We start from the raw sequence: 21719 nt of genomic DNA on the forward strand, positions 1-21719 counted from the left end.
CTTTTTAGTCAAATTGTGGTTAGAGGCTTCAACGCAGGGGAAATCAGAATTCCTTGAAGGGAAGGACAGACTAACTATGAATCTTCTGGATCAAATGTAGGACATGAATTCTATGAACCACAATTTGGAGAACGTAACCCAAGTGTGCTACAGAAAGTGGTGAAGTCTCCTGCTCATCCAGCTAGGAGGATGCTGAACTCTAAGCCAAGAAAGCTCTTTGTCTTTGTAGCTGCAATAACTGTGTATTAGCTAAGATTCAGACCCTTATGTGGGTAGCCAAGGGCTGCTGTTTTGCTGAGTTTCAGAGCCTGGTACCCTGCTCTGTGCAGGATTCACTGCCCAGACAGTGCCTGTGTGCTGCAAAGAGCCCTGGGCACTGTGAGGTTACTCATTTATATCAACAAGGGGATTGTAGCACCAACCTGTCCTGATTTGTTCAAAATGCCTGGCACTGGCTGAGCCTTTGTGAGGACACTGCTCCCCTCCCCTCCCCTCCCCTCCCCAGGACGGCGAGCGGCTCCGGTACGGGACAGGGGACGAGTACAGGAAGCACTGCCTGAGGAGAGTTGGGAGAAGGTACCGCTTCACTATCAATGATGTGCAGCCAGAGGATGCAGGGGTGTACCAGGTCAGGGTGGAGGACATCCCCATCTTCTCAACTGAACTGGATGCTCAAGGTAAGGAGTTCAGTTTGAGGGATGTGATGTGCAACTGTGACAAAATTTTGTCTAGGAAAATTGTGTCTAGGAGCAAGTGTGAAGCTCAGTTACTCCTGACCACCACAGAGGACTGGTTTTGTGTTGCCCAGTAAGGGTTCCTTGTCTGGCACAGGTGAAAAGGAGCAGGAGGGTGATTTTGTGCTTTAGGTGCTGCATTTGCAGTCCAGGGGAACAGGCCTGGGCTTGAGAACGGGTCTGGCTGTGGGTGACAGTGAGCACACTCCTTAACCTACCCCATATTACAGTTTGCTTCTGTAAGCTCAGAATAATAACAACAAACTCAATCTAAGTATCGTGCTGCAGGAACACATCAATGACTAAAAACTGCCAGCACATCAGTGCTATGGGGTACAATGTCTCAGAAGATAATACAGACAAAAATCTACTTTTCTGCTTTTCTGCAGAATTTGGCACAGAACCACATCTCAGTTTTTCCTTTTTCTCATTAACCCAATGCTCAGAGGCACCACAACTTCCTGTTCTTTCCTCCCTCAGCTGTAACAGTTTTACTTGGAGCCCAGAACCAGCCGTTTCCTTCCCACAGCTCTTGGTTTCCCCTGCAGCCATCCCGGTGCGGTTCCGGCAGCCGCTCTCCGACGTGCGCTGTGCCGAGGCTGGGGACGCTGAGTTCCAGTGTGTGCTGTGCACGCCCTGCCACGAGCCCCTGTGGCTGCACAAAAGCCACCTCCTCCAGGCCAGTGACAAGCACCAGATCTCTGTGACACCTGATGGCCTGACCCACAAGCTGATTGTCAGGAATGCGGTGCCCTCGGACAGTGGCCTGTACACACTCGACGCGGGACAGGGCTCCTCCAGTGCCTGGCTCCTCGTGGAGTGTGAGTGGTTGGCAGCGGGTTGTTCCCATGGTGTGTTGGCACAAAACATTCCTCTCACTGCCTGATGGTTCAGGGAGATGTTGCTCTGCTGGGAAATGAATTGCTGAGCCTCTAATTCCTAAATTATGGCTGAGAGAACTGGGGTGTTTAGCGTGGATAAGATGAGACTACAGGGAGACCTTGGAGACCTTTTCAGTGCCTAAAGGGGCTCCAGGAGAGCTGGAGAGGGACTTTGGACAAGGGCCTGGAGGGACAGGACCACTCCCAAGGGGTAATGGCTTTCCACTGCCAGAGGGGCAGGGTTAGATGGGATTTTGGGAAGAAATTCTTCCCTGAGAGGGTGGGCAGGCCCTGGCACAGGTTGCCCAGAGAAGCTGTGGCTGCCCCTGGATCCCTGGCAGTGTCCAAGGCCAGGCTGGACGGAGCTTGGAGCACCCTGAGATAGTGGAAGGCGTCCCTGCCCATGGCAGGGGGTGGAACTGGATGAGCTTTGAGGTCCCTTCCAATCCAAACCATTTTGTGATTCCATGATTCTAAATTCTCTTTGGGAAAATGAATGTCTGGTTAGACCCTCTTTCCTCTTCAAATGAGACCAACTTTACCCCTTTTAATTAGTCCTGACAAATCCTATTGGCTTGATTGCTCTACAGCTATAATGAAGTAGCACATTCTCCACCAGTTATCAAAAAACTCTCCTTATCTCCCCACATGTTTTTGAGGAAGCTGTCCCAGTGATCACAGTGCAGCAGGAAGGGGCTCAGGGAGCTTTTGATACTCTCAGTTTTACACTATCAATGCCATTCTTCTTGCTAGATAATATTTTTCATTCCCAATTAGAGGTTAAACATGCTGGAAGGAGCTCAGAGGAAGCTGGGAAGGTGGGAACACCCAGTGCAGGCACATTGACAGTCACCTGGCTCATATTTGTTTGCTTCTGAGAGGTGGTTCCTTTGGTTCCCATTGCCTTTGGTTTCTTTTGGGATCCTCACACAGCAGCAGGATGAGTGTCTCACAAAGGCTTCTCCAAACCAATGTAGGTTTCTGAAAAAAGAAACTGCCCGTGGATTTCAGTGAGCTGTGAGCTCTGATAAATTATATCCAACCTGGAAACCAAAGCAGTGAGTGACCTGCTCTCAGAACAGCCTGAATTGTGGATTAATCCAAAGCTATTCACAGATCTGGAAGCTTTAGTCCTCAGGTTGGCCATCCCTAAACCAGCCATTATCCAGATGTGCAAGCTGCCTCCAGAGCAGCAAAATCCCAGTTCCAGGGTGGGAACTGATGGCTCCTCTGGGCATGGAATATTCTGCTCCTTCTCCATAGCTGGAGGGAGTAGGCAGATGGAATTAATGAATCCCAGATACAATCTAAGCCCCTCTAAATCAGACCTATCATGCTGGAAGTGTCTTTTTCTGTTATTTTTGGTTGGTTTGTTTGTTATAATGAGCATGTTTCCACTAAAAACCAATGCATTTTAACTAAAAATAATTGTCTTTAGTTAATTTTGTTGTCTGAATGTGGCATTGAAAAATTCAGGATTTGAAATTATTTTAAATTTATTTAAATATATTGTGTGTGTCCTAAAATGAAATTCAAAAAGTGCTAACACATTTTCTTTGGTTGTTGATGCAGTGCAGTGACCTACTGATTTTCTGTTATTTTGTTCCCCTCTTTTTCTGTAAATTGTACATCTGCTCCCATCAAACAACGCAACTTCAGATGCCAAAGGAAAGAGGAGACAGGATGAAGGAGAAAAGATTGAAAGGGAGACATCTGAGTGGCTGAAAGAAACAATGGCAGACAATGAAAGGGCAAGGAAGCTTCGGCGCCAAGAACAAGCTGGTGATGAAGATCATCCTTCCTTTTCTACATCCCCTCGTGTGGAGAAAACTGGCTGGTACAGAACTGGCCAAGGCAGCAGCCAAGGCAGGGGCCAAGGACACTCCATTGATCCTGATGATGGAAGCCAAAGATTTTTGGGAAAAGAGGGGCTACGCAAAACCCACATAAATGGAGAGATGGGATCTGGGCAGTTTTCTGGAGCAGGTCTAGATGGAGACTCAGGGGCCAATGATGGCAGCACCTTTGGACTAAAAGGCTTAGGAGGCAGAAGTGGGTTAAGGGCTGTCCATGGTATGGACGCTGTCTCAGGCAGAGCAGGTCCTGGTGGTGCAGTAGGAGGGGCAGGCGAATGGAATTCTGTGGATGGCAGAGGTGAGGGTGTGCTGGGTGCTGTTAACATTGACATGGATGATGGAGAAGGTTTGGGCTCTCAGCATGACAAGGATGGGAATTTAGGTGATGCCAGTTACAGAGCTGGTTTTGGGGGTGCTGGGAGGTTGGGTGGTGGAAGTTCTGTGCCAGATGGGCTTGATCCTGATTCAACTGGAGTGGGAGCCAGTGTGGGTGATCTGTTCAGCAGGACTCATCCAGGAACTGGAGCTGGGGGAGATGCTGCAGGTGCTGGAATGGCAGGAAGAATGAGGTCCCACCATGGCAAGGATGGGCATCCCACTGTGGGTGATAAGAACGGAGCAGGTATAAACAGAGAGGGACAAACAGGGACTCCCTATGGCCTGACACCTCATGCCAGTGGTCAGTTAGGGCAGGCAGAAAGGTCTGGCTCTCTGTATGTGCCAGGAGGCCTTCCAGGTGGAGATAGGGCTATTGCTGGTGCAGGTGGAAATTTCACAGGAGAAATGGAGGCTTTATATGGTCCAGATGGTCAGGCACTGGGAGCAGGTGCTGGTGGTGCTGGTGGGGCTGGTGTAGGGGGATTTGGAGCTCCCTATGGGAAGGATGGTCTCCCAGCTGGGGCTGGTGGTACTGGAGCACGGGGACTTGGATCTCCATATGGAAAGGATGGTCTCCCAGTTGGAGCAGGCATTGGTGGGGCTGGTACAGGCGGATTTGGAGCTCCCTATGGAAAGGATGGTCTCCCAGTTGGAGCAGGTGCTGGTGGTGCAGGGGGATTTGGGGAGGCTTTGTATGGTCCAGATGGTCGGCCACTTGGAGCAGGTGTTGGTGGTACTGCTGGTGCAGGGGTATTTGGATCTCCCTATGGAAAGGATGGTCTCCCAGTTGGAGCAGGCATTGGTGGGGCTGGTGGTGCAGGGGGATTTGGGGAGGCTTTGTATGATCCAGATGGTCGGCCACTTGGAGCAGGTGTTGGTGGTACTGCTGGTGCTGGTGCAGGGGTATTTGGATCTCCCTATGGAAAGGATGGCCTCCCAGTTGGAGGAGGTGCTGGTGGGGCTGGTGGTGCAGGCGGACTTGGAGCTCCCTATGGAAAGGATGGTCTCCCAGTTGGAGTAGGCACTGGTGCAGCTGGTGGTGCAGGCGGACTTGGAGCTCCCTATGGAAAGGATGGTCTCCCAGTTGGAGTAGGCACTGGTGCAGCTGGTGGTGCAGGAGGACTTGGATCTCCCTATGGAAAGGATGGTCTCCCAGTTGGAGTAGGCACTGGTGGGGCTGGTGGTGCAGGAGGACTTGGAGCTCCCTATGGAAAGGATGGTGTCCCAGTTGGAGTAGGCACTGGTGGGGCTGGTGGTGCAGGAGGACTTGGAGCTCCCTATGGAAAGGATGGTCTCCCAGCTGGAGCAGGTGCTGGTGGGGCTGGTACAGGCGGATTTGGAGCTCCCTATGGAAAGGATGGTCTCCCAGCTGGAGCAGGTGCTGGTGGTGCAGGGGGATTTGGGGAGGCTTTGTATGGTCCAGATGGTCGGCCACTTGGAGCAGGTGTTGGTGGTACTGCTGGTGCTGGTGCAGGGGTATTTGGATCTCCCTATGGAAAGGATGGCCTCCCAGTTGGAGCAGGCATTGGTGGGGCTGGTGGTGCAGGAGGACTTGGAGCTCCCTATGGAAAGGATGGTCTCCCAGTTGGAGTAGGCACTGGTGCAGCTGGTGTAGGGGGACTTGGAGCTCCCTATGGAAAGGATGGTGTCCCAGTTGGAGCAGGCACTGGTGGGGCTGGTGGTGCAGGAGGACTTGGAGCTCCCTATGGAAAGGATGATGTCCCAGTTGGAGCAGGCATTGGTGGGGCTGGTGGTGCAGGGGGACTTGGAGCTCCCTATGGAAAGGATGGTGTCCCAGTTGGAGCAGGCACTGGTGGGGCTGGTGGTGCAGGGGCACTTGGAGCTCCCTATGGAAAGGATGGTCTCCAGTTTGGGGCTGGTGGGGCTGGTGAAGGGGGATTTGGAGAGCCTTTGTATGGTCCAGATGGTAAGCAGCTTGGAGCAGGTGTTGGTGCAGCTGGTGCTGCAAGTGCAAGGGGACTTGGAGCTCCCTATGGAAAGGATGGTCTCCCAGTTGGAGGAGGTGCTGGTGGGGCTGGTGGTGCAGGAGGACTTGGAGCTCCGTATGGAAAGGATGGCCTCCCCACTGGGCCTGTTGTTGGTGGGGCTACTACAGGAGCACTTGGGTATCCACGTGGAAAAGATGGTCTCGCTGCTGGATTAGGAGTTGGCGGAGCTGCAGGTGGTGGTTTTGGAGGGGCTGCATCTCCTTATGGAATGGATGGTTTCCCAGCTGGAGGGGCGGATGCAGGGGGACTTGGAGGTCCCTATGGAAAGGATGGCCTCCCAGTTGCAGCAGGTGCTGGTGGGGCTGGTGGTGCAGGGGGACCTGGAGCTCCATATGGAAAGGATGGTCTCCCAGCTGGAGCAGGTGCTGGTGGGGCTGGTACAGGCGGATTTGGAGCTCCCTATGGAAAGGATGGTCTCCCAGTTGGAGCAGGCATTGGTGGTGCAGGGGGATTTGGGGAGGCTTTGTATGGTCCAGATGGTCGGCCACTTGGAGCAGGTGTTGGTGGTACTGCTGGTGCTGGTGCAGGGGGACTTGGATCTCCCTATGGAAAGGATGGCCTCCCAGTTGGAGCAGGGGCTGGTGGGGCTGGTGGTGCAGGAGGACTTGGAGCTCCATATGGAAAGGATGGTCTCCCAGTTGGAGCAGGCATTGGTGGGGCTGGTGGTGCAGGAGGACTTGGATCTCCCTATGGAAAGGATGGTGTCCCAGTTGGAGCAGGCATTGGTGGGGCTGGTGGTGCAGGGGGATTTGGGGAGGCTTTGTATGATCCAGATGGTCGGCCACTTGGAGCAGGTGTTGGTGGTACTGCTGGTGCTGGTGCAGGGGGACTTGGATCTCCCTATGGAAAGGATGGCCTCCCAGTTGGAGCAGGGGCTGGTGGGGCTGGTGGTGCAGGAGGACTTGGAGCTCCATATGGAAAGGATGGTCTCCCAGTTGGAGCAGGCATTGGTGGGGCTGGTGGTGCAGGAGGACTTGGATCTCCCTATGGAAAGGATGGTCTCCCAGTTGGAACAGGTGCTGGTGGGGCTGGTACAGGCGGATTTGGAGCTCCCTATGGAAAGGATGGTCTCCCAGTTGGAGCAGGTGCTGGTGGTGCTGGTGGTGCAGGGGGACTTGGAGCTCCCTATGGAAAGGATGGCCTCCCAGTTGGAGCAGGTGCTGGTGGGGCTGGTGGTGCAGGCAGACTTGGAGCTCCCTATGGAAAGGATGGCCTCCCAGTTGGAGCAGGGGCTGGTGGTGCTGGTGGTGCAGGGGGACTTGGAGCTCCCTATGGAAAGGATGGCCTCCCAGTTGGAGCAGGCACTGGTGGGGCTGGTGGTGCAGGGGGACTTGGATCTCCCTATGGAAAGGATGGTCTCCCAGTTGGGGCTGGTGGTGCAGGAGGATTTGGAGAGCCTTTGTATGGTCCAGATGGTCGGCCATCTGGAGCAGGTGTTGGTGGTGCTGGTGCAGCTGGTGTAGGGGGACTTGGATCTCCCTATGGAAAGGATGGTCTCCCAGTTGGAGCAGGTGCTGGTGGTGCAGGGGGATTTGGGGAGGCTTTGTATGGTCCAGATGGTCGGCCACTTGGAGCAGGTGTTGGTGGTACTGCTGGTGCTGGTGCAGGGGTATTTGGATCTCCCTATGGAAAGGATGGCCTCCCAGTTGGAGCAGGGGCTGGTGGGGCTGGTGGTGTAGGGGGACTTGGAGCTCCCTATGGAAAGGATGGCCTCCCAGTTGGAGCAGGGGCTGGTGGGGCTGGTGGTGCAGGCGGACTTGGAGCTCCCTATGGAAAGGATGGCCTCCCAGTTGGAGCAGGGGCTGGTGGGGCTGGTGGTGTAGGGGGACTTGGATCTCCCTATGGAAAGGATGGTCTCCCAGTTGGAGCAGGCATTGGTGGGGCTGGTGCTGGTGCAGGAGGACTTGGAGCTCCCTATGGAAAGGATGGTCTCCCAGTTGGAGCAGGTTCTGGTGGGGCTGGTGGTGCGGGAGGACTTGGAGCTCCATATGGAAAGGATGGTCTCCCAGCTGGAGCAGGGGCTGGTGGGGCTGGTACAGGCGGATTTGGAGCTCCCTATGGAAAGGATGGTCTCCCAGTTGGAACAGGCACTGGTGGGGCTGGTGGTGCAGGGGGACTTGGAGCTCCCTATGGAAAGGATGGTCTCCCAGTTGGGGCTGGTGGTGCTGGTGGTGCAGGAGGATTTGGAGAGCCTTTGTATGGTCCAGATGGTCGGCCATCTGGAGCAGGTGTTGGTGGTGCTGGTGCAGCTGGTGTAGGGGGACTTGGATCTCCCTATGGAAAGGATGGTCTCCCAGCTGGGGCTGGTGGTGGTGGTGCAGGGGCAGTCAGGGGTCCCTATGGAAAGGATGGTCTCCCAGCTGGGGCTGGTGGTGGTGGTGCAGGGGCAGTCAGGGGTCCCTATGGAAAGGATGGTCTCCCAGCTGGGGCTGCTGGTGGTGGTGCAGGGGCAGTCAGGGGTCCCTATGGAAAGGATGGTCTCCCAGCTGGGGCTGCTGGTGGTGGTGCAGGGGCAGTCAGGGGTCCCTATGGAAAGGATGGTCTCCCAGCTGGGGCTGCTGGTGGTGGTGCAGGGGCAGTCAGGGGTCCCTATGGAAAGGATGGTCTCCCAGCTGGGGCTGCTGGTGGTGGTGCGGGGGGAGCTGGAGTTCTCTATGGAAAAGATGGTTTCCCAGCTGGGGCTGTGGCAGGAGCTGCTCATTTTCCTCCTGGAGGTGAGGAAGCGATGGGATCTGGCCGTGGCAGGGATGCCACGCTGAGCAGAGCTCTGGGATATGCAGGTGGAGGAGGAGGAGAGGGCTTTTCTGGGGAAGGCTCAGCACTGTGGGGTGCAGGGTCTCTCTATGGCAAGGACAGAGGGTCAGCTGTAGCCAGGGCCGGTGCAAGTGGCATTGGGAGGTTGGGAGGGGATGAACAGGATTCAGTCCGTGGTAAAGGAGGTGTGGGAGGTGCTGGTGGACCAGATGGTGGGTATGGGCTGGATGCACGTCTTGGCAGATCTTTGGGAGGTGAAACTGGAAAGGGCACTGCCAGTGATGTCAGAGGGCCAGGGAACAAAGGTTCAGCTGATGACAGAGGGTCCCTGTCAGGTCCAGAAGGAGCCAGGGGAGAGGGCAGAGATTTTGGACAGTTGGGCTCCCTTGATGGCACAAATTCTGCCTTTGGAGGGGCAGGGAGTAAATCCCATGACAGATCTGTTGACGGGAGTAGTTCAGGTGGGTTTGGTCAAGGTCCACTGAGTTATGGCCAGATGGCAGGTCCTTTTGGTGGACCTCCTTCAGCAAACCAGAGAAAGCAGGAACCTGACCTGGATCTTAAAGCAAATGATTCCCTGAACAGCACAGAAAGCACAGGCCAAAGGAAACGGAGTGCCCTGGATGATCTCAAAGGTACGTGGTTAACTGGTGACTCCTGGTATTTACATTTTGATACTCACATTCCTAATCCTGCAAAGAAATGGGATGTTATGGTTTAGATAAACACAGCTCTACGTAGAAACTTGGTTGTCCCATGATCTGTTCCTAATTCTCCCACTGATTGGCTGTTCAATCTTACACAATTTGCTCTGATCAAACTGCCTTAAAGGTCTAAATTATTTTCTTTGTCTAAATGATCTAAACCAGGTCTCATCTGTTCATTTGTGTTTCACATCTCGTGGAATAGACCAGTTCACAAATGTAGTTTCAAGGAATAACATGTTTCTTTGATATTGTTCCAATTCAAAACTGAAGTTTCACTTTATTTTTCAAACACCTACTGCAAATAACTGTCCAAGTTCTGGAACAATTCTGTGCCTGCTTATATGGGCTTATATAATGTAAAGAGCTCTTTTCTCTTGTAACATCAGGAATAATAAGGTGTTGCATAGAGTAAGAGGGGAGTAATGTGTTTGCAGCCATTTGAGTAAGACCTGTGGCTCCACCAGCAAGATGATGATGATGATGATGGTGATGATGTGTAAATTGTAGGAATGAGAAATTTCAGGTGTATAATCAGAGAGGAATATTCACTTAATGGGATTGCTCACAAGTTAGGAGTTATAATTTCTAACCCATAAATACAAATAAGGAAGTAAACCCATCGAAATTGGGGCTCGAGGGGAAGGAGTGGGGTATTTATTAGAGAGGAGATGAGGATGTTAATGGAGAAGAACTGGGGAAGGGAAAGAGGAATACAGGGGTGGAGAACAGTGTGCCTGGGGCTGTTTAGGGGGATGTGTTGGGCAGCCCCGTGTGTGGTCAGTGCACAGGAAGAGGAGGATGAAGCAGTGGATCCACACCCTGGAGCAACCTGGTTTTTCCCACTGGCTGTAGAGGGAGCCAAGACAATTAGCATAGACATAAAGCAGCAAATCTGCAGCTGGATAATGTGCTTTGTGATGAATCCACTGCCCATGAAGTGGATGTTGGGATGTAATTGATAGTGGGATGGCTGCACGTCCCTCACGGGTACCCTGTGGGCACTGAGTGTACCCAGCTGGCCCACAGTGAGGTGGCACAAAAGCCTCTCCTGGCCACAGGATGTGTTTTTTTAAAAGCTCTTTTCCCCACATGTGCATTTTCAGCTCTGGATGTCTCTCTGTAACACAGACTTAGCTTCTTTCCCTTCCTTTGTGCCTGTTCAGTGCCACGCTGTTACCTCAACAAGCAGCTGGCAACCATGCGAGTGCTGAAGGGGGACCCAGCTGAGCTGTCCTGCACTGTCAGCAGGGACAATGTGACAGGAACCTGGTTTAAGGATGGCCTAAAGGTGGGTTCCTTGAGCTTGCTGTTGGCTTTGAGTAGCAATGCTCTGCTCTCTGGCTCTACTTCCTAAGGGTGGGGTCAAGGTGTCCTTCCCCTGACAGTCACCTGCAGCCGAGTGGGGCCCGGGAAGGGTTCAGAGAATCCCAGAATTCCAGAGTGGTTTGGGTTGGAAGGGACCTTAAAGACCATCCAGTCCCACCCCCTGCCCTGGGACAACTTCCACTGGACCCAAGCCCCATCCAACCTGACCCCATCCAACCCGGCCTTGGACACTTCCAGGGATGGGGCAGCCACAGCTTCTCTGGGCAACAGAATACCAGAATATTGTCATTAAACGTGCAGATGTTCATAAGTATTTTCAACTGCATTTCAAATTGTAGTCTGTCCAGTTTCAGTTTAGATTGCATTTTATCCCTTTTGAAAGGATGTGTCTCTGTCCTTTACTTTGTAGTTAACAAGCATGGATGGAGTCATCTTTGAAAAGAAAGGTCTTGTCCACAAACTAATCATTAACAAAGCTGAAGATATTCATGCTGGGAAATACAGGTTTGAAGGTGGAGATGTAAAAACTGAAGCTTCAATTTTTGTTGAAGGTGAGTCTACTCAAACCACCAACGCTACATGAGATGGGCTTTAAAAGCAATATATTTACTCAGAGACGTGTCATTGGCTATTGAGATAACTTTATTATAAAGAATTACAAGATAAATGGGAAATGTTTTTTGTACAGGTTGGTTCATTTTGCATTTGCAAGTTTAACTAGAGAGCCTTCTGTTAGCAACTCAAAGATTTCTGGGTGCACAAAACACTTTATCAGAGCAGATTCTTCATTCTTGTGTTTAGTGTGTTGCCTAGGAGAAATTTTCTCTAGTGAAAGGACAGTGTGATACTACAAAACCTTGTGAGAATTATCCTGTAGCAAAGTACAACTAAAGGTGAAGGTCCGAGTGTTGTGAGTTCTGAGCATTGCTGGCAGTATCCCTCCAGGATGAGCCTTATCCTCCTTGAATTGTGGTTTTTAATGACCTTGTATCACCTGCTTAGATCCTCCCCAGGTGGACAAAGTCCTCCTCAAGAACTTGACCAGTGTCCCCATGGTGGCCAAGGCCGGGGAGGGGCTGAAGCTGCGGATCCCATTTGAGGGCCGGGGGCCCATCAGGGCCACATGGCTGAAGGACAGGATGGAGCTGGGGGATGACACCAGGATCCGTGTGGACAAGACAGACACCTGCACCACACTGTCCATCTCCAGCTGTGACAGGAGGGACTGTGGAGATTACAAAGTCAGGCTCAAGAACGACAGTGGCATCCTGGAGATCAACCTAGAGCTCGTGGTGATAGGTAAGATCCTGTAACATCCACTGTGGCTTTCACTGTAAAGCTTAGGCAGGGAATCCATTGACATTAGTGAGAACCTTATTTGGAGTGACTGGATATTCCGAGAGGAACAAGACTCTGTATATTGCCCCAAAATCAGGGAACAAGGGAAGATTGCTGAACATGCTTCTTGCCCTTTAGTACAAGGGAACACAAACCTAATTTGGTTTTTCATGGCCTCAGCAGCTGAGTTTTGAATCAGACACTGTAGGAGATGTGACTGTACACAACATGCAAATCTGAAATAGGATATCAAGGTCCAATTCAGCCATCCCATAAATGCCTGGGCTCCTTTGAGAGACCAGAAATGATGTTCTGCCTGTATTAGTAAGCTGAACTGGTGCAGTGTTTATGAGAACAGTTGACCCAGGGAGAGCAAGGGCCTGGCTTTCCATCTTCCCCATCAAAAGTTAGAAGAGTGCAAGTTTGGAAGAGGCAATTCATGTGCCCAGCCCTCATCCTACAACTGTCCCTGCATTTCATCAGGAACAGTCTCCCAGTTGGTGAGCAAGGGACAGTGTCTGCTCCAAACCCAGGAGCAGGTCTGGGTCTGGAGCCAGCTGTGTCTCTGTTCATCTTCTCAGACAAGCCACAGCCCCCAGCAGGACCCATCAAAATTGTAGAAAGCTCCGCCAGCAACATCACAATCCAGTGGAAGCCCCCAAAGGACGATGGGGGCAAACCAGTGCAAAGGTACCTCGTGGAGAGGCAGCAGATGGGCAGGAACAACTGGGAGACTTTGGGAGAAACCCCCAGGAGCTGCACCAGCTTCACCACAAGCAAAGTGGAGGAAGAGATGAGCTACTACTTCAGGGTGAGGGCCATGAATGCCGAGGGAGTGAGCGACGCGCTGGAGTCGGGGGAAGTGAAGGCTGCTGGTAAAGGTGAGGAGAACTTCTCATAATTCATAATTCAAATTGGGAAATTCATTATCAAAGCTGACAGCAAAGGAAACTCACTGCATTGTGGATGTTGCTACAGATCTCAACTTCAGTCTTCACACAAAGCTGTGGAGGTTGCCCAGCAAGAGCAGCAGTTTGCTGTAGGCTCTGGCTACTGAGTGAGATTTAATTATTCCTTCCTTCATTCTGAATTGGAAAGGAAGTTTCATGGGGGAAATGCAAAATGCATCAAGATCAAAGGAAATTTTTCCCACTGTGGCTGCAAAGGGAACATGTGAGGCCTTTTCTTAACTCCACAGGCAAAGGAGTGTCTCTGTATGTGCAGCAGTTCTCAGCATGACCACTCCATTCCCCTGATCTCCAGACAACTGAATATTGTCTTTGTCCTTCAAGGAGTTTAAATACTCTATCAGGTTTGCCATGAGCACAAATGCAGTACTAAAGAGACCAATGTTCAGTTCTAATTCTCTTCTTTCTCCATTTTCATTCCCATGATTCTGTATCTTGAACACTTTAGCAGAGGGCAAAGAAAATCCCTTTTGTTACCAGTTCCTGTTGCTGAAAGCAAGAATGATGCTGACTGTTCATATCATGTAGGAATGACACACCCCACTGACAGAGGAATTGTCAGTCCTGATGACAGCAGGTCTTTTGTGAAATCCAGACTCAGGAACAGAGTCCATGCTGGATCCAGTTCTTGTGGAGAACAGGATCCACAGCTTCAAGTCTCAGCCAGGTTTTCAAAGCACATCCATAGGAATACCTTGGGGAATCTGGAAGATGAAATTACACACACCACCATTTTATCTTGCAATAAAAACATACCTGCTAATAATGAAGACCTCATCTCTTTGTAGCTTCTCCTGGTGCCCCAGATCCCCCCAAGATCATCAGTGCCAGCAGAGACACCATCACCATATCCTGGAAAGCTCCTTGCAAAACTGGCACTTCCCAAATTATGGGATACATTGTTCAGAAACGCAAGAAGGGCACTGTGACCTGGCTGCCAGTTACCAGCATGCCTGTCAAAGGTGGGTATTCTGTCTCCTGGCACAGCCTGGTGGATTTGAAAAGGCAAAAACCTCAGCTGGGTTTAGGAGCTGCTTGGGATCTTACACCTTTCACATCAAGGTGGTGATGGGTCACAGGTTGGACTGGACGACCTTGGAGGTCTTTTCCAACTAAATGATTCTGGGATTCTGTGATTCAAGGGCTGTTTGATTTTGAAAGGAATACAATGAACACATCCCAGAAGTTTACATGGACTTATCTAGGGAATGGCAGGGGAATCAGTGACAGATTTATGGCTTCTGAGAATTTTTCAGTCCATAATTCTGCCTGGAGTAAGGCACAGCATTGTTGTGTCACCTTTCCTGATGGGGAACAGCTCCCCTGAGCCAATGCACTCCTCTCCTCTCTGCAGACAAGAAGCTGAAGGTGACCGGCCTCAAGGAGGGTGTGCAGTACGAGTTCCGGGTGGCAGCTGTCAATGCTGCTGGCACGGGACAGCCCAGTGACCCCTCCGAGCCCTCCTTTGCCCAGGACCCCACCAGTAAGTGCCCTGCCCTGTGCTCTGCTTCGGGGGTGTTCGTGGGGAGGAGATGTTCTTAAATCCTCTGTAAAAGAGTGCGGAGACAAGGATCAGTAACTGGGGAATGTTTCATGGCTGAGAATCAGCTGGAGGAAGAAATGCAAGGATTTCCTGTAGGGTGTCCTGTAGATGCTAAAAGAGCTGGCAGAGAGATTTTCCTATTTTTTACAGCTGCTTGTGAAAGTCTCCTTTCTCAGGCAAACTAGCTGGGAAGGTTTGTAAACTATCTCACAGGTGCACAAGGTGTTTGTGTTTTGTTTTCCACACTGGGAAAAATATTTTGGAAATGGGTGTTATGCCGTTCAGCCAATCGCTCTGGGAGGCAGATGGTCAAGCCCCCAATGGTGTTATGCCACTCTTGTGAACAAAGCTTTATAAGCTGATTTATATCATTAAATATAGCCACTTCTGGCCTTTGAACCCGATCCTGGACTGCGTTGTTCTTGGTACAACAGCGACAACGTCCAAGGCGAGATCTGGCAGACCCTGGTGTGGGGGAATGCACAGTGTGGAGAAACACTCGGGATGGGCTGCAGAGTGTTTTGGAGTGTTGTGGATTTACTGCAGGGCTGGTAGGAGCAAGGACCCGGATCCAGCTCTGAAGAACTGGGACAAGGTGGGGCAAGAGAGCAGGGTGGAAATCCAGTGCACTGCAAGAACATTGGGAAACCTCAGGCGGTGACTGAATAGAGGGAAGAGAAATCCTAGAAAAATAGTTTAAATAAAATTTCTCCCTCCAGAATCTCCAGGCCAAGTGCAGGACCTTAAAGTGAGCAGCAGTGACAGCACCAGTGTCACCTTGACATGGAACAAACCTGAAGTACAAGATGGGAATGATGTGAAAGGCTACGAGGTGGAGAAGAGGCCCTGTAACAGCCTCAGCTGGACCAAATGCTTCACCCTCCCTGCAGAGAGCACCTCGTGCAGGGTTCAGGGGCTGCGGGCCGGGGAGAAGCTGTTCCTGCGCGTGAGGGCCCTCAGCGACAGCGGCCCCGGAGAGGCCTCCGAGCTCGAGGCTTGTGCTGGAGCTGCTGCTCCTGTGGGTGAGTCGGGGGCTCTGGGGCTGTGTCCTGGGGAATGGGGCAGAGGGTGAGTCGGGGGCTGTGTCCCGGGGGATGGGGCACCTCAGGGGGCAGAGGGTGAGCCGGGGGCTCTGGGGCTGTGTCCCGGGGAATGGGGCACCTCAGGGGGCAGAGGGTGAGCCGGGGGCTGTGTCCCAGGGAATAGGGCACCTCAGGGGGCAGAGGGTGAGCCGGGGGCTCTGGGGCTGTGTCCTGGGGAATGGGGCAGAGGGTGAGTCGGGGGCTGTGTCCTGGGGGATGGGGCACCTCAGGGGGCAGAGGGTGAGCCGGGGGCTCTGGGGCTGTGTCCCAGGGAATGGGGCACCTCAGGGGGCAGAGGGTGAGCCGGGGGCTGTGTCCCAGGGAATAGGGCACCTCAGGGGGCAGAGGGTGAGCCGGGGGCTCTGGGGCTGTGTCCCAGGGAATGGGGCACCTCAGGGCGCAGAGGGTGAGCCGGGGGCTCTGGGACTGTGTCCCAGGGAATGGGGCACCTCAGGGCGCAGAGGGTGAGCCGGGGGCTCTGGGGCTGTGTCCCAGGGAATGGGGCACCTCAGGGGGCAGAGGGTGAGCCGGGGGCTGTGTCCCGGGGAATGGGGCACCTCAGGGGGCAGAGGGTGAGCCGGGGGCTGTGTCCCGGGGAATGGGGCACCTCAGGGGGCAGAGGGTGAGCCGGGGGGCTGTGTCCCGGGGAATGGGGCACCTCAGGGGGCAGAGGGTGAGCCGGGGGCTGTGTCCCGGGGAATGGGGCACCTCAGGGGGCAGAGGGTGAGCCGGGGGCTGTGTCCCGGGGAATGGGGCACCTCAGGGGGCAGAGGGTGAGCCGGGGGCTGTGTCCCGGGGAATGGGGCACCTCAGGGGGCAGGAGCAGCCAGGGCTGTAGGATACTGGGATGAGCTGCTCCCAGGCCCAGACTAACTCAGGGACAGCACTGCTCCTCCTCACCCCGGGGTTATCTGCTCACTTCAGCAGGACAGGCTCAGTATTAACTGATATTAGATATGCAATGCACAGTGCTCAGCTCATTTAGAGACTCATTTTGATAAAACAACCCTCAGAACTCCATTTTCTCCTCAGACTTACATTTTGCCCTCTGTGCAGAGCCATACCACAGTCACCAGACAGAACCTGCATGTACCTTACCCCTGCCTGTGCTCTTCCACAGGAAATACAGAGTTTTCAGTCAATTTCTAGACAATCTTCTGGAACAAAACATTTTACTTCATTCTCTTAAATCACAAATCTTTATGCTGTTTTTGATACTTTATTTTACTTTTTAATTGTTTAGTTTGAAAGTTTTCACCATTTTCACTTTTCCATCTTTATTTACAATCTGCAGCTCTGGTTTTTTCCTGCTCTTTAGGAACATTGCAGAATTACATAATAATTCTGTGAGGGGTTCATCTTCCTTAACTGGGGTCCTAAGTGAAAATGTGTGCTTTGGCCTATGCCTGGAGACCCCGTTTATCAATAGATAGATAAAATAAATCCATCTGGAAAGTGGGTTTTAAGTTCTATACTGGCAACACTAATACAATTTAGCACTACTGTATTCGGTATTCTTAGAGAAATACTAAATGCTATAGTATACTGATGAAAAGAGAAAAGAAAATATTTTAAATACTAAAAAATACTATTTTAGATAAACTCTGGCAGCTTTCCTGTGGATGTTCTGTGCTCTGTACTGCATGTATATTTTATAAGTGTCCATTGGAATTTCCTTTTTCCAGACACCATTTAAACACAAAAGATGATCCCTGTGATGGGATAAAGTGTGGCAAAGAGCCAATTTCTCTGTGACTGAGACATCACATGAATACAGAGATTGTTGTGAATGTATTTTTACATCATTTTCCCTTGTTCAGTCATAGTGATAAATAAATAGTAATGAAATTTGAAAGGTGTAAAGTCTGGGACTGAATCAGGGAGATTTTTCCCACAGTGAATTCCTCACCAGCCTCACCCAGCTGGGAGAGGCACCAGGGGGTGGAACACATGTGATTGTTATCAGTGACTGCACTAACATCCACCTTTTGGGAGTAATCCTTGTCTTTTCCAGTCTCTCCCAGATTACTGATAGATGACACAGTGAAAAGGTTCCTGGTTATAAAAGCAGGGAATCCCATCCGGGTGAAGATTCCCTTTGAGGTGGGTGTTCAAGGCTTTGGAGGAATTCCCTGCCTAGTTTTGTGATGCTCTCAATAGCAGACAGAAAAACCAAGCTACTATTTTTATGTCATGGAGTTTTGTCTACAAGTCACTGGGCATATAATTTGGCCTGCTTGTGCTGTGTAGACTTTGAGAGTGAGGAAAACACAAGCCAGAACTGAGCTGTCAGTTTTGGCATTGGTGTTTTATGACATGGTGGTCATTCGTTAACTTCTACAAACAAGGCTCAGTGCTGTCCACCTAGCCTTATCAATTATCATCATCCTGATAACATTGCTCTGTCAGACTTTCCAAATCAGTGATTTCCTGTGACTCTCAGAAGGCCTTGGGGCACCATTTCCAGCACACCTTCACTGTGCTTGTCTCACCAAGCAGCAGCACTTGAGCTCTGTGAGTTGAGAACTTGACAGGCATTGACAGAAATCGCAGTGCTTTGGTGTAAGCTTGGAACAACACAGGCTTTTCCCCATGGAAAGGGTGGTCAGGCTTTGGAAGGGGCTGCCCAGGGAGGTTTGGAGTCCCCATCCTTGGAGGTGTCCAAGGAAAGCCTGTACGTGGCACTCAGTGCTTTTAAAGTGGGGATTGGGCACAGGTTGGACTCAATGGCCTTGGAGGTCTTTTCCAGCCTTCATGATTCCATGATCCTGTGAAGTCTGGGATACCAGAGGAGGGTGATGAAGTGTGTTTATTTGCTGGCCTTTCTTCTAATCTCTGGGAGAAGACACCAAAGATGGCACAATGGAAATAAAGACTTAGAGGACGTTTTTTTAAAAGCAGAAAATATTAACTCCTGAAGTTATCTGTCCTTGATCTGGCATAGCTTGGTTGACACAGTTCTGAACACTTTACTGCAATAACATCCTTAATGGACAAAAAGGAAAAAGTTGTAAAGAAACTGTAGAGCAGATCAGGGCTCTCTGATCCATCATGGATCCATATTTCTAAACATTACCATGTCATGGAGGTGCATATTTGGGGTAAGATAATGAAACTAAAGATATAAGACACAGTCTGGAGATGAAACAAGTGGCTGTGACTTGTTGTTTCCAGGGGTCTCCAGAGCCAGTGGTGACCTGGTTAAAGGATGGACTCCCCCTTCCCAGCCGGGCTGCTGTGAACACCGAGGATGGAAGCACCCAGCTGCTGCTCAGGGCAGCTGAGCTCAGTGATAGTGGCACCTACACTGTGGAGCTTGGGAATGGGCTGGGGAAAAGGGAAACCTTCAGCTTCCAGGTTCAAATTACAGGTAACTCACTGCCATCCATACAAATGTATCAGCAACTCCCACTCAGTCCAGGCTGGGGCATGAACGGACTGAGAGCAGCCCTGGGAGAAGGACCTGGGGGTGCTGGTGGGTGAGCGCTGGACATGCCCTGGGCTGAGCCCCCAGCGTGGGCAGCAGGGCACGGGGGGATTCTGTCCCTCTGCCCCCTCAGCTGAGCCCCCACCTGCAGAGCTGCCTCCAGCCCTGGGTTCCAGCACGGGAAGGACCTGGAGCTGCTGCAGCGAGTCCAGGGGAGGCCACAGAGCTGCTCTGAGGGCGGGAGCCCCTCTGCTCTGGAGCCAGGCTGGGAGAGCTGGGGGTGTTCACCTGGAGAAGAGGAGGCTCCAGGGAGAACCTTAGAGCCCCTTCCAGGGCCTAAAGGGGCTCCAGAAGAGCTGGAGAGGGACTGGGGACAAGGGCTGGAGGGACAGGACCATTCCCGAGGGGGAATGGCTTCCCACTGCCAGAAGGGCAGGGTTAGATGGGATATTGGGAAGGAATTCCTTCCTCTGAGGGTGGGGAGGCCCTGGCACAGGTTGCCCAGGGAAGCTGTGGCTGCCCCTGGATCCCTGGAAGTGTCCAAGGCCAGGTTGGACGGGGCTTGGAGCACCCCGGGATAGTAGAAGGTGTCCCTGCCATGGCAGGAGGTGGGACTGGATGGGTTTTAACATCCCTTCCCACCTAAACCAGTCTGGGATTCCATTATTTACTGTGAAAAGGCAGAAGGCCACAAACCGAGTTTGGCAGGGTGAGCTCTGATGCAGTTTGGCCGTGCAGGCACAGGGAGAACCAGAGTACAATTTTCTATGTCTGGGCATGTTGTGATCTCACTTGTCTGCAGGACAGAGCAATTCTCTGACTAAAACTGTCCTTCAGAGTGACTGGGGGAGGTCAGCACAGGCTGTGGGACATGGAGCACAGCTGTCCCAGCTGTGACCCCAGGAGGGGAAGCAGCTCAGCTGTAGCACCCTGCTCTCCCCGCTCAGCAGTGCAGATGTTGTGCAGCAGCAGCTCAGTTCATAGCAAACACATCTGTGTGCCTGGAGAAGGAATGGAATTGTGTCCCTTGCAATGACCAGGATGGTCACTGAGCCCCAGACATGCAACAAACTCCAGGTTTTTAGGGTTCTGTGCCACTCTCCCTACAGCTGTGACATTGTGTGCCCTCCCCTGGCAGACATCCCTCAGCCCCCTGGAGCCATCCGGCTGGAGGAGAATGTGCCCAATACAGTGACAGTGACCTGGGACCCCTCAGCATCTGAGAAGTGGGAGAAGAACCTGTATTACACTGTCCTGAAACGGGAATCCCAGAAGGGTCTGTGGCATGTGCTGGGGGACCTGATCTACAACAACAAGTTCACCTTCACCACGGTGGTCCCAGGCAGGGATTATTACTTCAGGGTCGTGGCAAAAAACGACCTGGGAGCCAGTGATCCCTCAGAGACTGTGAAGCCCTGGAGGATCTGGAAAACAAAGGGTAAAACATTTTCAAATATTTCTGTGTTGTGTTTTGTTTCTTTCATTGCTTCTAACACGCCATCCCCAAATGGGTCTCTCCTCCTGGGAACATTCAGTTGCCCAGAACAGGAATGCACAGAGATGCCCTGAGGAATTCCAGCTGGGCAGGGAAGGTTTGTCCTTTCTGCAGGGACGTTGTGCAGACAGACCCTTCATTCCCAGCCATTAGGACATGCTATTTGCCCCAAAATGAATTCCCAGCAAAATCTAAAGCTTAAGTAATGTAGAAACCAAAGTTTCTGATGTCAAAGTTAAATGCTGGGTAATTCTGCAGAGCAGCAGAGGTTACAATCTGTAGGTGCATGGGATCTTGGGCAATTTGCAGAGTTCCAGACACTGCACAAGCAAACCCCTGCAAACCCTGCAGTGCTGGGAGCAGCATCCGAGTGTGTGCTTGGTGCTGTTTATTTTTCACAGCTGAATTTCGAGTGAAAGCACCGAAATACAGGGGAGTTAACCAGAACCAGCCCCCGAGGTTCCTGGTGCCGCTGAAGCCGCACGTGGTGGTGACGGGCAGCGAATGCCACATGAGCTGCGCCGTTGGAGGCCACCCCCCGCCCAAAATCACATGGTACAAGGACAGCAGAGACCTCTCCGGAGATCCCAACTACTTCTGCACGAACGACTTCGGAGTGTGCTCCCTGGTGGTGCTGGGGGTCACCAAGCAGGATGAGGGCGAGTATATGGTGGAAGCCAGCAATGAAGCGGGCCGTGCCTTCAGCAAAGCCTTCCTCGCCATCAAAGGTACCTCTGCAGTGCTGCTTCCCTGGCGGACCCCGGGGTGTCACTGCTGCCCAGTGCCTCAGAAATGCCTCAGCCAGTTCTACCTGCTGGCAAAGCAATGGCACGGCTCGGCTGCTTTACCAAATTCCTAATTATGGTACTCATGATCAAGTACCAAACAGAACCAGAAATAAAAAGGCAGATGGGAAAAAACCACTTGATTTCTACACGAGCCAAAGGTTTTGGCTGACCTTGAGCAAATTTTTTAGAAAGAACAATCCCATCTTCATTAGGTAGGATAATACCAAGCTTAGATTTCTCTCCAGTGCAGGAGGTGCAGAATAAAGACCCTAGCAAGTGTGCCAGGTGAGGGGAGCAGTGAGAGAACAGCTGGTGTTTGGTGGCCAAAGCCAACACAAAGGGAGGAAAGAGAGGGACGTGGTCAGAGGCATTGGGGTCCTGATGTGGATGGAAGGGCAGTGGGATTGGCTGGGGATAGACTCATGGGTATACT

At 51.9% G+C, this 21719-nt stretch overlaps 1 protein-coding gene across 1 annotated transcript in view; it reads left to right on the forward strand.

The window, feature by feature from the left end:
• Nucleotides 1-21719, forward strand: part of IGFN1 (immunoglobulin like and fibronectin type III domain containing 1) — a 41020-nt gene that overhangs the window by 17964 nt on the left and 1337 nt on the right. The window contains exons 11-29 of the mRNA XM_048328225.1: nucleotides 506-677; nucleotides 1283-1555; nucleotides 3275-4513; nucleotides 4574-4660; nucleotides 4721-5890; nucleotides 6089-6592; nucleotides 6653-7231; nucleotides 7292-9247; nucleotides 10483-10607; nucleotides 11055-11196; nucleotides 11648-11944; nucleotides 12565-12864; nucleotides 13740-13913; nucleotides 14306-14434; nucleotides 15214-15516; nucleotides 17591-17679; nucleotides 18751-18946; nucleotides 20142-20441; nucleotides 20900-21226. Coding sequence (XP_048184182.1) covers nucleotides 506-677; nucleotides 1283-1555; nucleotides 3275-4513; nucleotides 4574-4660; nucleotides 4721-5890; nucleotides 6089-6592; nucleotides 6653-7231; nucleotides 7292-9247; nucleotides 10483-10607; nucleotides 11055-11196; nucleotides 11648-11944; nucleotides 12565-12864; nucleotides 13740-13913; nucleotides 14306-14434; nucleotides 15214-15516; nucleotides 17591-17679; nucleotides 18751-18946; nucleotides 20142-20441; nucleotides 20900-21226 — 8362 coding nt within the window. The remainder of the gene's footprint in view (nucleotides 1-505; nucleotides 678-1282; nucleotides 1556-3274; nucleotides 4514-4573; nucleotides 4661-4720; nucleotides 5891-6088; nucleotides 6593-6652; nucleotides 7232-7291; nucleotides 9248-10482; nucleotides 10608-11054; nucleotides 11197-11647; nucleotides 11945-12564; nucleotides 12865-13739; nucleotides 13914-14305; nucleotides 14435-15213; nucleotides 15517-17590; nucleotides 17680-18750; nucleotides 18947-20141; nucleotides 20442-20899; nucleotides 21227-21719) is intronic.

Source organism: Corvus hawaiiensis, chromosome 24, assembly GCF_020740725.1.
Source record: "Corvus hawaiiensis isolate bCorHaw1 chromosome 24, bCorHaw1.pri.cur, whole genome shotgun sequence".
Taxonomy (NCBI): domain Eukaryota; kingdom Metazoa; phylum Chordata; class Aves; order Passeriformes; family Corvidae; genus Corvus; species Corvus hawaiiensis.